The sequence below is a fragment of the Lepisma saccharinum genome, chromosome 2, assembly GCF_977018435.1.
Source record: "Lepisma saccharinum chromosome 2, izLepSacc3.1, whole genome shotgun sequence".
In the NCBI taxonomy this organism is placed as follows: Eukaryota; Metazoa; Arthropoda; class Insecta; order Zygentoma; family Lepismatidae; genus Lepisma; species Lepisma saccharinum.
In genome coordinates, this window is record NC_139230.1 from 44604956 (window position 1) to 44621218 (window position 16263).

The 16263-nt window shown below is 38.9% G+C and overlaps 1 protein-coding gene across 1 annotated transcript in view; it reads right to left on the bottom strand.

Annotated features, from left to right (window-relative positions):
* The window catches only part of LOC145984424 (E3 ubiquitin-protein ligase RNF170-like), a 49365-nt gene that overhangs the window by 21803 nt on the left and 11299 nt on the right, over window positions 1-16263 (bottom strand). The window contains exons 3-4 of the mRNA XM_083118087.1: window positions 8278-8327; window positions 2615-2725 (exon numbers count right to left, since the gene is read on the bottom strand). Coding sequence (XP_082974213.1) covers window positions 2615-2725; window positions 8278-8327 — 161 coding nt within the window. The remainder of the gene's footprint in view (window positions 1-2614; window positions 2726-8277; window positions 8328-16263) is intronic.

The window sequence follows — 16263 nt, forward strand, 5'->3', positions numbered from 1 at the left end:
AGTGTTTCGTGTGTCATGCAATATCAACAATTGCAAGGGTGCTTATTAAGAACCAAAGCCAAGAAATGGATACTTATATTAAGTGCTGAACTGTAAAGGACACTCGTATTGCACATTTGCGCATTATTTACATTTGTTCGTTCGTGGATTTTCCCAATCTCACGTGTCCCTTGCAATTGTTGATATTGCATGATACACGAAACACTCTGTGGTGATGTGGTTAGCAAAGATCGCTAAGTCGCCAGGTGTCTCGGGTTTAAATCCTGGTCTAGACAATGGTGTCATTTGTTATTTCATCATATCATCCTCATCTTCACGATTAGCCAAAGGTGGCAGAACAGCAAATTAAAATGAACCAAATCAATCGATCAATATGGAGATATTTTAGAATGAGAAAGTAATCTTGAATTTCAGTCTGCCCATTATTTGTCTTGGTCAGTTTATAAATACTGTCAATGCTTCTTACAACATCGCAAGTATCATTAATGTTTTGGATTTTGCTCAGGCAAGAGTCCCAAAGTTGTTGTTTTCAAGTCGTCTCTATTAACGAGGAACGCTAGTGGCAACCCTGCTACGTGCCCCTGGTAGTTATGTCAGAGCAAGTGTTTGCTGTGTTGGGTTGCATACGTACAGGATAGATTTTAAGCGCTTATAGCGCAGAAACTGAGCGCTTTCGAGGTAAACTTTGTAGGGAAAAGTGACTTGTTTTTATGATATCTACCAGCACCCAAGCGTTGTTGAAAGAGTTTTGTGACACCCTGTATATGTGTGTGTGTGTGTGTATATATATATATATATATATATATATACATATACATATACTAACACACACACAGAGGGTAATTATAAATTATTCATTGGGTTTGAAAGGGCTGCATTATTAAATATATAACACATACAATAAAGAATGATACATGAAAATAAACAGAAACTGTAAAACTTTCAGACATACTTTCACAAATGTTCAATGTGGCTTCCTTTTGTCACACGACACACATCTATGCAATAGTCTAGTTCGCTCCACACACACTTTAGCATATCCCTACTAATGGTCGTAAATGCAGCTGTAATGTGATCATGCAGCTCAACCAAAGTTGTTGGTAGTGGTGGCACATACACTGTGCCTTTCACATGCCCCCAAAGGAGAAAATCACAAACAGTTAGGTCAGGAGATCTGGGAGGGCATGGGAAAGCAATAAGTCATCTTCAGCACATTGTCCAATTCAACGGTGTGGGGGTTCTTCATTCAGGTAGCGATGCACCTCAGTGTGCCAATGGGGTGGTGCCCCGTCAAGTTGGAAATTATTAGAATCCTCTTTCACTTGTGGAAACAACCACATCAGCAGCATATCGAGGAATGACATACCTGTCACAGTGTTCTATGCAAAGAAAAAGGGACCATACACTTTTGATTTAGACACTGCAGCAAACACATTCACTTTTGGAGAATCTTGTTCACGTTGCACTCTAGCATGTGGTTGTTCAGTATCCAAGATATGAACATTATGGCGATTAACCTTGCCACTCAAATTGAATGTCGACTTGTCACTAAACAGTAGAAGCTCAAGAAAACCAACATTCTCCATAGCATCCTGCACAGAAATACAAAATTCATATCGTTTGACGAGGTCGTCCAGTTGTAACATTTGCAATAACTGTATGCGGTACGGTTTCAGTCACAATCTCGTTCACAAAATCTTCCAGACAGTTGGCTGCAGAATATTAAGTTCCCGACTGGCGCTGTATGTTGACTTCTGTGGGCTACGCATAAAACTCACCCTAACTCACTCCACTGTTTCATCAGAAGTGCTTGGACATCCTGTGCTTTTACTTTTACACAGGTAACCTGTTTGTGTGTGTGTCAGGGTGGCTACGAACAAGCAGAAATCAAATTCCCTGACTTTTCCAGGTTTTCCAGGACAAAATTTACATTTTCCCCTGACAATTACAAACTAAACTAAATCAATGTTTTTGCAAATGAAAATAATAAACTCGCACAGATCCAGGTATGGATTCGTTAAGTTCCAATATTATCTTCTATGAAATTTACTTAATTTCTTCATTCTCTATGATTTGAACTCAAAAAGCAAAATAGTGAATTTGGAAAATTATTACAATTCAAAGATAGGGAAGGATTACAGAATTTTATCATGCGCAGTAAGTTTAAAATAAAATACTTGATTATTTTTAAAGTTACGACTAAATGAGATACGAGTGAAGAGTGATTGATTAAGAAAACTACAGAGAAAGGCAAAAATAAACCTCAAAAATTAAGAAAAATGCAACAAAAATGGCAAATAATGACCTAAAAGCCAAAAGGGCTGAAAAATGAAAAATAATGCAAAACAAAAACAAGGTTTTCTGGTTCTAACTGAAGGAAAATGGATTGTTTTCAAGGCTCAGAAAAAATATGATTTTCATCAACTTCCAAGTCCTACTAATCAGTATACCGAGATATTTATAACTCACATGATGTTGTTTTAGTTTCCTCAAGACATTTTAACTCATCAAGATGATTCAAAAATACATGAAGAAAAAGAAAAAAATAGAATTGTAGACTGAAATGCAACTTATTCATACACTGTAAACAAAATTCAAAAACTAGATGGCTTACCACAATACACATGTCCACAATTTGTTTCAACAGCCAATGCATGAGGTTGAAGGCAGATTGGGCAAAGTTCTGAGGTATATCGATGAGGCACAATTCCTTCTTGGTCACCAGCTACAAGTATGAATAATGTAAAAAAGAATTAAAAACAACTAATAAATGGTTCAAATTGGAAGATATTAAAAGAAAAGAGAGTAAAGCCATTTCATATCTAAATTAATCTGTATTGTAATAACTGTTTATGGGATTCGGATAGCTGTAAATCAGTGGGATAGTTGTCATCAAGCTTTATATTCTTTGCTTTGAACAATGACCAACTACAATCCAACTCTTTATTAAATTATTTCTTCATAGAATTTAGTGGATTTTCATATATTACCCAACACCCAATATTCTCTATGTACATTTTCTACCCGAATCCTATTTTAAAAAAGCACTGCATTGTATCCAGTCAAGGTGTCCCAGGTTTGATCACCAGTGGAGGCACATTGCACAGTGATCCGGATTATACTTTGAACTGCAGGTCCAGTGTTGATTAGGTTAGAGCATAATGGTAACATGATTAAGCCTTGTTCCATGAAAAAAGTGATGTTTCAACCCTCTATCAGGGTCTTAACCATACTCAGAAACAAAACAAACTTACTTCTAACTAGTTTGGTTCGGAGTTTGAGGAACATCCTGATAGACGGTTGAAATGTCACATGTTAAATGTTTTTTTTTTTTTTTTTACAGAAATATAGACTTCCTTGGTCAGCATATTTAGTGTTTAGAGCATAAGTGCAAAGCATAAGCAAAATTTACAGATGGGAGGTTTTCAAGTGAAAGCTTTTCACAAAAAGAATCGTAGAACAAAACTACGCAGTTTCTTTTCCCCTCGTGGTATCACACACTTGTGAGAAGGGAAATTATGGTATCTCATTCCCAAAATATACCGAATTAGAAGAAAATTAAAATTTTACATTAAAAAATCTATTTGAAAAGCCCCTGAAAGAAACAGATTGATTGATTTTTGTTACAAGGGCTATCCAGAAAGTAACTTACGTTTTGGTGGAGTGGGGCGAGGCTAACACAGCCATCTTGGTGTCAGAGCATCCCCTCACTCAGTACGCATCCAGCTGTGGTAGTGTGCAATTTGTGTTCTTTCTGCTGTGTTCACTGTGAATGCTTAGAATGTGTGCTGCAATCGAAAATCCTGCAAGTTGTGAAGTGCGGTCAGTGATTAGATTTTTGTTGGTGAAAAACCACAAACCAATTGAAATTCATCAGCAACTTTGTAAGGTGTACGGAAATGATGTAATGAGTGAAGGCGGAGTGAGGCAGTGGTGCAATATGTTTATAAATGGCCGCACTAAGCGAGAACTCCATAACTCCATAACTGTGAAGCTGCGGTTTTCACGAATCTTTGCATTGATTTTTGCCACCAGTTCATCAGTCACAATGCTCGGTTGGCCACTTCGCTCTACATCGTGCACATCGTACATGACCAGCGAATGTATCCATATTATTTTCAATGTGTGCATGGTCTTTCGCCTGCTGATTACCCATTGTTTGTTGTACAAACTGCCAATCTGTTGTTTGTCTCGTCTGTCTTGTTTACAGATGAGGCAACATTTGGAGGAGATGGAATAACAAATTTTCACAACCAACATTTGTAGGAGTTTGAAAATCCTCATGGTACAATTCAGGCTAGACACCAGCACCAGTTTAAGATTAATGTGTGGGCTGGAATTGTAGGTGACTGTCTAATAGGTCCATATGTTCTCCCAGCACGTGTTACAGGTGCTATCTACAGGGACTTTATTCAGAACACTCTTCCAGCCTTGCTAGATGTGCCCTTGCAAATACGAAGAAGCATGTGGTTTATGCATGATGGGGCTCCAGCACATTTCAGTTGCATGTTCGAGATGCACTGGGTGATATCTACCATGACAGATGGATAGGTAGGGGAGGACCATTTCCATGGCCTGCATGTTCTCCCAACCTCAATCCTCTGGATTTTTATCTGTGGGGCCACTTAAAACAATTGATTTATGCAGCACACATTCCTAATGCAGACACACTTCAACAACGTGTCATGGAAGCCTGCGGAACCGTTCGACACAGTGTGGGAGTATGTGAAAGGGTGCGCCAGTCCATGATCCAATGCGTGCATGCATGTGTAGTAGCAAGGAGGAGGATATATTGAACATTTATTATGACTTTTTGAGTTGTTAACAGTTTCAACACTTGCTAATAAGTTGATAATGTCTAACAGATGTGTCATTATGTTCTTTCATTAATAACTGAGAAACTAAGGATTTTCGGACATATGTATATATGAACTTTTTTTCTTGTTTTGGTTTGAGGAACCACACATATTTATAAACATGAAGTGAAAAAAAAACACAATAAAACCCAGTTTTGCCTGGGTTTTTGGGTTTTATCTAAAAAAACACAAAAAAAAAAACAACCCAGGTTGTTTCTTCTCGAAAAAAAACCCCAGGGAATATGGCAATCCTGCAAAGAACACCCATGCCCAAGCTGGGATTTGAACCAGGGGCCACTGGTTGTCACATTGTGAAAACTACAACATAGAGGTTGGCTATAAAAATAAATAGAACGTGAGCAGAAATTTTCAATAAATATTTTTTTTTTTTTAAAATACGTAGTGACCATACAATTGCATGAAAGATTTCCCACGGAGAGGCAAGCAAAGTTTTTTTTTGTCCAGGGGGCAAACAAAGCATACTTATCCTCATACTAGCATTACCCACAAAAAGAAAAATCATTCCTAACACATTTAGTATACTATTTGCCTTACGAAGCCTACAAAATCATGTGAAACTGTATAAACGGGGTAGTCTGCTTTTCAGGAAGGACGTTCAAATGGACGACCTTGTGCAACTTGTTGATGAGAAAGTGCGATCCAATTTCCGTTTCACCATTACTGATCCAGGCAAGGAGTTTCCTGAAATGTCTGATAAAACATTCCACCGAATTGTAATGGACAATCTGGGTTATCACAAACTGTGTGCGAGGTGGGTGCCAAAAATGTTGACAACCACTCACAAAGATGAAAGAATGAAATTAGCACGTGATTTTTGGCCCGCTGGGAGAAGGATGGTGATGACTTGTTTTCTCACATAGTGACTGGAGATGAAACCTGGATATCGTATGTCACTGGTGAGTTGAAGCAGCAATCCATGCAATGGTGTCACTCCGGTTCACCGAAACCGAAGAAATTCAAGTAAACACCATCACTTGCAAAATCATGGCAACCGTGTTTTGGGACTAAAAAGGTGTAATCCTCGTGGAATTCCTGAAACCGGGATGAACCATCACTGCAGATGTGTACTGCCAAACACTGCCTAATCTGCAACGTGCCATCCAAAACTGGCGAAGAGGAATGTTACGGTATCAAATTCTGCTTATTCATGACAACGCCCACCCACACACAGCTGACCGTACTGTTGCGACAATTCAAAAATTTCCGATGGGAACATTTTATTCACCCACCATACAGTCCCAATCTTGCCCCAAGTGATTACTTTCTGTTCCTTCACCTCAAAAAGTGGCTTGGTTCGCAATGTTTCGATGATAGTGAAGTTCTCAAGATGTCAGTTCTCGACTGGCTGCGATCCCAGGCGGCAGATTTCTATGCAGAGGGTCTACATAAACTTGTTCCATGGTACCAAAAATGCTTGGAGTATCATGGTGACTATGTAGAAAAATAGCCAGGGCATGCACTTGTATAGCATCAAAATAAAAATTATCTCGCTCGATTTTATTCTCTGTAATAACCAATCGGCCCTTTTTTTCACATGCCACTTGTATATTGAATTATGGGTCTCATGATAATAAACAATGGAACCTATTTCCTAGTAAGTACAACTGCTAACTATTTTGAATATCTATATGATGGTTGTAACTCTCTTATTCAAAAGTAGTGAGTAGTGTGCACATTTAACAAGCTTGAGGGGCGATCTCTGCAAGAGATACACGATTTATGCAGTTTTAATCAAATATTTACTGAGTAAAGCATATAAGGTGACATAAATAAACATTATTACTCAACAGCTCGGCGCAGAGCGTGGAAAAACAACAGTATGCTGTGAATCGATCTTCCAAATTATAAATTGTCGTGAAATTTAGATGATGTTGGCAAGAAATTTAACCAATACCTTTGCGACTTTTAATTTAAATACTGGTATCTTTTCATCCGACGGTCGATCTTTGGAGTCCTGGGTCGATGATCACTCACACATATAGAAAATTAACAGTTGTATACTGTACCATCCCGGCGTTCTAGACATTCCAGCGACGTTTACTGTAGTCCTTTAAACGGTGGTGTGACGTCAATCCACGGTCCTCCTTGTGACACTAACACTTCCCCACGTTACTTCTTTGTAGCGGCGTTTCGCAAACTTCTTGGACACGCCTTCCTTCTACGCTTCGACATCACGGCTATCATAGATGACATCTTGTCTGCCTCGTGGTGGAGCGATTAATTGCTTCGCATTGTCTCTCTCTCTACTCGGGGGATGGTGAAAACTGGCAAAGTTGCTTTACCGGAGGTATTCATGGTTTCTCACTGCTAATCTTACACGGGACGTCGGCGTCATCTCAAGACACAGTAGGTGTCGCTTCGTCTCTCAATCTTCTCTTCTGGACGGTAGGTATAGGTGAGGGCTGGTGCCACTTCATCTTCCCATTCCTCTCTCTTTCTCACTCTGTAGAACTTTTGTCGAGCGTCGGCATCGAAGTACTCAAGGATGCTGATTCGGATGGTGGCTTTCGGCAGTATCATTACATGGCTTCTTATCGGGCTGTGGATGTCATTTGTGTTGGCGAGGCATATGTGGCATTTGTGGCGGTGTTTTAGTGGTGTGACGTCGAGACGCTGAGCGGCGATAGCTTCATGCAGGCTAGGAAGACCCAATCGCAGAGGTGTTGTCGGATCGAAAACTGGCAGTAGACTGTATGTGTTTGTCCGTTCTGCCACTATTTAAAGACAACTTGAAATTTCGAATTCCACAGACTGACAATTATGTGCAGAAATCTGAAGTTGCGTCATTGGTGGTCAAGCGTCCCTTTTTTGCTTGGTCCAGCGCCTTCAGGCACATGTGTTTCATTAGAATGGAGTGAAAAGAACAGTTCTACCCTCATCCGGTACATAACATGTTCCTCCACTAATTAGCCTCCCAAGTGAAACTTCCCGTCGCCAAATGCACAAGAGTCGCTCAAACAGTGAAAGATTTATCACAGCACATTGTTAGTTCCCAGCTCCTCTGACCAAATGGGGGAAAAGTCGACAAAAGCAGAGAAACACAAAAGGTTCAGAAACGTTGTGTTTTTCTTCCCAAGCTTCAAGAGGATACGAAGGTACAGAAAAATATAAAATAATGAAAACCTAGGATATAGAGTAATAAAAACGTATATGACAAAAACTGATTGTCACAACTCTCTTATTCAAAAGTAGTGAGTAGTGTGCATGAGTCGCTGTAGCAAGCTACTTTTTGATAAAATGTACCTGTAGCTGTACCGAAGCTACATCTTTAAAAGAGTAGCTCTGATGAAGCAACTTGTAAAATTTAGCATTCTGATCCCTGTATACATTACTAATATGAGTATAAAGTAAAAAGAATGGCATTAAACTTAACATGAACTAAGTTTTTGTTTGTACTTACAGCCTAAAGGTGCACTTGCTGGCATAACTCCTCTGTGTCCAAACAATGAACTAGAAAAAAATAAACTGGAAATTAGAAAGCAGAAACATCAGATACTATATAATTTCATTTTATGTTTCAAACCAAACAATAGCACTTACATGGTTGAAGAAAATATAGCCCATTCCAAGTCAAAACATAGACCATCTGACACCACTTCAATTTGGACCAAATTTGAAGCATTTATTCTCTCAATTCCCCTGAACATGCATAAATGTATTTCTTTTATGGGAAAATGCAACTGTTTTGATATAACGGCATTTTTTTAAAATGATATGTTTTTGGAAAACAAGTTACACTTTTCATTTACAATCTCTGCTTCTAAGTGAGACACAAACCTTAGAAAATGTTCATTTTGTTGCTCTTAGACTTGTGCATATTATCTGAAATTTGAAATCATTACAAATTCAATTTCATCCCTAGATATCTCCTCAATACATTCAGAGCACTGTAAAGTAGGCCTTTTGCCTACCTGCTGCATCTTGCCCCTCAAAAACAGGTTAACCTGTTCCCCGGCCCACAGCAACGAGTCAACTTGCATCTTTACCTGGGTTCCTTGTCTTCAAGGCACTCTGCGCTTACAAGGTAACTGGGCATTCAACAAGACCTGGGTGCCTGCAAAACCTGCTGGAAGGAAACAGCCCTCCTGCAGTGTGTTGCTCCAGGCGTTTCTTCACCACGTGGACAGCTGCAGTCAGTGTTACCTACTTACGTAGCTACTAAATCCTCCAAGGAGAATTTATATACTTAGCTATTTCAGTGTAAGCAGTTTTCTTCTTATTTCCAGGAGGAAATTCATGCAATATTACAGCTTCATTTATTTAAATGAATGATCGGGCAAACAAAAAAACTCATCTAAAACTAATTGCTTTTCATTGCATGGTGTCTTAACAAGGCACGCAGTGGCGCAACCACAGGGGGCATTGCTCATTAACCTTGGACAGAAATTAAGTCTAGTGGGGGTGGGCAAACATTAAAGTACAAGAAAAATCAGGCTAGCAGAATTTAAGAGTAGCAGGGCTAAAGGATACTAAAGATTGAATTAGTTTTCATATTTTTCTTGCATTTTCCTTCCAGACTGTGAAGGGCAGCTGCAGAGTGGGATCGGAGGGGCAATTGCAACCCCTTGATTTCAAATTTTATGAAATTAGAAATATATTATATTATGCAGTCTCATCAAGTTCAATGTCGTAGCTAGGGGGTACAGGGATTCGGCCCTGGGCACCGAACATTCTAAATGAAAAAAAAGTATTAAAGCAGAGAATGCCATGGTGGCCCATGATATAATTTGCTATCAATGTTGGTTTGTTACGAGATTGATGAAATGATTATGTAATGTAGGGTGGAGGCACTAGTTAAGGCCATCTTAAGGAAAATGTACAATAGTATACAACTTTTATTTTACTGATGGCTTATAAAAATGACGATCACTGCTACAGAGTCGGTACATTGTGACTAAGCATTAACAAATACATACAAGTTAGTCAGTAAAAAGTTTTAAAAATAATAACCAAACATGACACTATTCTTCAGTTATGGTCACTTAAATTCACTTATGGCCACCCATTTTCCCCACTTATGGCCACCTTGTCTATGAACAAATAATGAAGTAATACAGATGAAACACAATATGTTAAAGGTATATAACATAGTTCTCAATGGATGAACATAGTGTAAATGTAGCTGAACAACATAAATTAACATTTCCAGACTTCAGTCACTCGATAGTAAACAAAACAACAAAATGTCAGTTCCAAAAATAAAAGTAAGGATATGAAAGTTTTCACACATTAGATAGTTGCTTCATATCACAAGGAAATTTATGTCTAATGCAAGTTCACTGGCAATAATGTTAACAGAAAATTACTTTTTTTTTCCAGTGTGTTAACAGGACCAGGAAATTTTGTTATAGTGTTGCCCCTCATGTATTAGGATAGGCTTCGGCAGTTTTCCCATCATGTCATTCACATTTGTTGTTGAAAAATCATTTTCTACATAAACAAAGCATGTCTTTTGCACATTTACACTCTTCAGGCACTGCTGTTTTTCATATTCACTTTTCTTCAAAACCTTAAAATAACAGCCACATACAAAAATATGGTGGAACGAGGAGATTTTTTCCTTTTGCAACTGAATTTAACGAGAAGCTTCTCCCATGCACTGGCCAGGTGGCTCCTATCAGCCGCTTCGGAAGTTTCTTTTATGAAGTTTTAGATTGTGATATGCACAGTTTTAGATTTGTGTGTGGACCAAATGACTGTTTTTATAGCTACAATGCGGGTTCTTCAGTAAGTGTTTTTTACCATAACCTTTAACCTGCATACTCGACTAACACTTTCTTAACGTGACAACATGTTTGGTGCCTAAGAATATGCATTAGCCTGAAGAAGGAGGCAGTCCTGACCTCTGAAACGTTTTGATCGACAAATCGTACTCAGACATGTAAGTAATTGATCTTAGATCTTTTTAAAGTTCTTCATTATTTAGCTGTGAGCAATACACACATCACATTATGTTATTTCTATTTCAGGATGTAAATACAGCAATCCTAACATATGAACTTACCTCTGAACAAATTATATGTTCCTGATATATATAAAAACTGTGGAAAACATTATTGTAGCTCTCTTTTCTTACGAAAATGCATAAGAAATTCTATTGTAACAAGCAGCTTCTTCCTTACAACAAGCTTACTTCCTACAAGAAGTACAAAGAAGAAACATGGATATCCAACTGGAAAGCTCATTTTATACTGATTTATGTAAGCTGTTCTCCGATTGGCTTTAGATCACCTAGGTAGCTACCAATTAAATATGAACAGCAAAGTGGCCATAACTAATGCCTCCACCACATTTAAATAATATATATGCATTAAAGAAACTTTGAATACATACACAATTTAGTGTTAACATGTTGCATATGTATTTTCTAATTTTATGTCGCTCCATGTTGCATATGTGAAAAGAAAATATTGTACATGAAAATTTTACATGCCACATGTACATTCAGAATGCATTTATCATGCACTTTCTTTCTTTCAAAAACAGTTTGTGTGCTTGTTTTCCATTATTAGCTAATGTGAAATTAACGTGTTGAAAAAATATTTCAAATCCTTTGTTTCAACACAAATGCGTTAGAACTGACTTCTACCCCCTTTTTAGCATGATTTATGAGGATAATACTGCCTTTCATGCTACTTTAATACTATTATTGTTACTGTTGTTGGCATGTTTATCCAGGTACTTGTGCCCCAAACGAAAATTTGTGGTTGCTCCTACGCAGGCTCGTAGCCAGAATTGATTGCCTGGGGGGGGGGGGGGGGGGGCACTAATGTGTTATCAGGGAGGGCTTCATAAACCAAGTCAATTTTCAAAAGTTTAATACTGTTATATGAAAGTACATTGTGTGTGTGTGTGTGTGTGTAATCATTAAGTTAATATAGGACACAGAAAATCTAGAAATATCTTTCAAATACTTACAGTATATTTTCAATAACTTCCCACTCATAGCTGAAGCTGAGAGAATATATTCTAAGTACTTCCTGCTACTTTGACTTCGACTTGTAAATCAGATGAAATAATTTTATGCCTATCTGTTCTTTGTATTCTGTGAATTTAAGCTTTATCAAGTTTTGAGCAAAATAATATCTGCAGTCTACATTTTCACCTGTCACTGCAAAGAAATTTTTTAAACTTCAGAAAGGGGGGGGGGGAGGTAATGGCAATGCCCCTGTCTGGCTATGACCCTGGTGTTCACAGTAGAACAGTGTGTTGTTCTACTCACGACCTCGGCATCGAACGTGACATGTTCCAGTCCTGCCCTGGATTATTGGTTGTTAACGACATATTTTTATGGAGCCTATACCATGGAAAACCTATTTCAATGTGTGTAGGGGGAAAAATAGCATTCTTAAATTTCAGTTTATTGGCGATGTGGCTTATGAAGCTTTGAGTTCCCTTTCTAAGTAGTGGAAATCTATTGCAGTTGGTAACACTGCAGAGAAGTGTGCAACCGGTACGGTTTCTACTCAAAGAAACTACATAATCCAGATTGAAAGAACGCATTGAGACCTACTAGGCATCATAGGACTGCTGGTACCCGGAAGGTTTACAATACCTGCCAGGAACGATCTGGGCAGGTGGTCCGACAAGGTGCTCAAGTGAGGGTGTTGCACAGATTGCATGACATTATAGGAGCGATGTCTGCTTCAGGTCTTGTGCACGCCTCTGAATACATTCACAGAGTTTGCTGAATGTAATTTTTATTTTAGATTTAGATTTAGACCCCCCCCCCTTCCATATACTCTATTGAAAGGTCCTGATGTGGAGATTCCGATTCTGCAATCGCTTTCACTCTAGCTCAATTAGGGGCAGAGTGTCCATTTGAATTTTTTTGGGGTTTTATGAAATTTTCAAGTTTTTTTCTTCTTCTTCTTCTTCTTCTTCTTTTTTTTTTTTTTTTTTTTCAAAAATTTAAAATCGCCATATCTCCATTTGTAGTTGAGTTAGGAGGATGGTCGATAGTTCATTGGACTCAGAATGAAGTCCTCTTTCTGACTCTACAATACAAAATGGGGGTTTACATTTAAAATTTCACAATTGCCCCCTGACCCACCTGCAGGGGGCGGGGAATCAAGTGTGATATCACTGAATAGCTTTCTTTCACTTATTGAACACGTATTTTTTTTGTTTTCCGATTCGATGTGTATTTCTCATGATATGTGACCGTTCCGGGACTTTTGGACCACCCGGTATATGTTAAGGTGTGGCTATACAGAGTGTACTAGGAGCAGGAACGATTGGTGTGCAGTGGCTGTACAGTGTGTTGAAAAAAAATGTGGCACGAGAGAGAAGTGCCAAGAGATTGGACAAAGGACTAATAGTTCCCATATTCAAGAAGGGGTACACAAAGTAATGTAAAAACTACAGAGGAACAGAGGCCACCTGTTACCTACCCGCTGCCCGCTTGCACGCGAGGACAGGTATACCTGCTTGCCTGCCCACGGCAACGAGTCGACTTGCATCTTTACCCGGGTTCTTGGTCTTCAAGGCACTCTGCACTTACAAGGTAACTGGGCATTCAACAAAACCCGGGTGCCTGCAAAACCTGCTGGAAGGAAACAGCCCTCCGGCAGCGTGTCGCTCCAGATGTTTCATCACCACGTGGACGGCTGCAGCCAGTGTTGCCTACTTACGTAGCTACTAAATCCTACGAAGTCCTAGGAGGAGCTTCTTCTCCAAGGAGAATTTATATACTTAGCGATTTGAGTTCAGCGTAAGCAGTTTTTTTCTTATTGCCAGGAAATGCACGCAATATGACAGCTTCATTTATCTAAATGAATGATTGAGCAAAAAATCTCCTCACTGAAAACGAATTGTTTTTCATTGCATGGTGCCTTAACCAGGCACGCAGTGGCGCAGGTGTGGGTCCAACATTAAAGTACAAGAAAAAACAGGCTAGCAGAATTTAAGAGTAGCAGGGCTAAAGGGTACTCAAGATGGAATTAATTTTCATATTTTTCTGGCATTTTTCTTCCAGACGGCCAAGCGCACCTGCAGAGGGGGAATGGAGGGGTAATTGCAACCCCTTGATTTCAAATTTTATGAAAGTAGAAATATTATTATAAAATATTATACAGTCTCGTCAAGTTCAATGCCGTAGCAAGGGGGTACCGGGAGTCGGCCCTGGGCGCCGAACGATCTAAGTGAGAAAAGTTTTAAAACAGAGAATGCCATGGCGGCCCGTGATATTATTTGCTATTAATGTAGGTTTGTTACGAGTTGGATGAATTGATTATGTAATGTATTTATATAATATATATGCTTTAATGAAATTTTGAATATGTACACAATTTAGTGTTAGCATATGTATTTCTTATTTTACGTCGCTACATGTGAAAAGAAAATATTGTAGATGGAAATTTTACATGCTATATGTATGTACATTTGGAATGCATTTATCATGCACTTTCTTTCTTTCAAAAACTGTTTGTGTGCTTGTTTTCCATTATTAGCTAATGTGAAATTGACGTGCTGAAAAAAATATTTCTAATCCTCTGTTTCAACACAAATGCATGAGAACCGACGTCCACCCCCTTTTTGCATGATTGATGAGGATAATAATGCCTTTCATGCTACTTTTATTACTATTATTGTGATTTTTGTTGTTGGCACGTTTATCCAAGTACTTGCCCCCCCCCCCAAACGAGGGTAACGGCAATGCCCCTGGCCGGCTACGGCCCTGGTGTTTGCAGTAGAACAGCAGAAGAACAGTGTGTTGTTCGACTCGCGACCTCAAAGTCGAACGTGACATGTTTCAGTCCTGCCCTATATCACTATATATCTATACGTATATTGGTTGTTTACGACATGTACTTATGGATCCTGTGCCACGGAAAACCTATTTCAATCTGTGTGTGTAGGGGGGGGGGGGGAGTAGCAACATTCGTAAATCTCATTTCATTGGCGATGTGGCTTACGAAGCTTTGAGTTCCCTTTTCTAAGTAGCGAAAATATATTGCAGTTGGCAACACTGCAGACAGGTGTGCGCCCGGTGCAGTTTCTAGTCGAAGCAACTACGTCATGCAGAGGGAGGGGCGTGCAGTTGATTGAATGAATGCACTGAGACCTACTAGGTATCTTACGACTGCGGGTACCCGGCGGGTTTTCGATACTTGCCAAGAACGATCTGGGCAGATGCTCAGTCAAGGTGCTCAAGCGAGGGTGTTGCGCAGGTTGCATGGCATTTCAGGAGTGATGTCTCGTGAACGGGTCTGCTCCAGGTCTTGTGCAGGCCTCTACAGAGGAATAACACTTATGTGCCACTCAGCAAAGGTGTATCAGAAAATATTAGAGAAAAGAATAAGGGAAGTAGCAGAGATGAGCATGAGAGAGAAACAGTATGGATTTAGAAGAGGCAGATCAACAGTAGATCTGATATTCACTATAAGGCAATTACAAGAAAGACTGATTCCATGTCAAATCACCCAGGCTTTGCAACCCACCGATTCAGATCTTAATGAAACTTGGTGTATTTGTTAATACTAACAAGGTATGAACACACGCATCGGTCATTGCCGAGGCCATGGTGATGGCTGAGTGCTTAACAGAAAAAGTTATTTCTCTGAGTCAAATCGACATATCACATTGAATTATTTTTTCTAAAGTTCATAGATATATGTGTATTCCATTTAAAAAGTTGTCCTCAAGATTCCTTTGCACTGAGTCAGAAAAAATATTGTATTGTAAATAATGTTGATTTTTTGCATCAACGTCTGATGTCACTATAATTTCATTATCACTAAAAAGCACTGCAGTTATGAAGCCATTTTTTTAAAAAAAATTGAAGCTTAAAGTATGTTCTAAAAGGCTATAAAATAAAATTAGTAGCTTTCTCACTGCTTGTATTAATACATTTTCATTACAACAAATTTTATGTACATTTATATGGGTTATTCCATGCCAAATCACATTTCCACTGTCAGTTTTTGTACTTGTGCAAGGTTGATGTTCTTCATTGCTTCTTCGTTACGCACAAGATTTCTGAAAAACTTGTAAACATTTCCACTGATTATCTTACTTGGTTTTTTAATGTCCGTTCAGCAAGCATGCACAGCACCATTACTTCCACCTGCTAATGTAACACACGTATTATGCTGTTCCCCATTGTTATTCATAATGAATACAAAACCAAATAATCCTTACACAATGCACCAGTGAAAATGAAATTGACCACATACATACAACATGTAATGTGTCAAATGAGCAGCTTAGAACAAGTGTGGCAAACTTGGAGAACCATGGGTGTGGAGGAGGCAAAGGGAAGCTCCGAAAATGCGTGACCTTGACTGGTCTACTTTCGTGGTGAGATTGTGTCATGGCTTGCAGAAGAATAGAAAATTTATTGGAAAGTAAGTTGCAAGTGGTACCAAGCCATTGCTCTACCAAC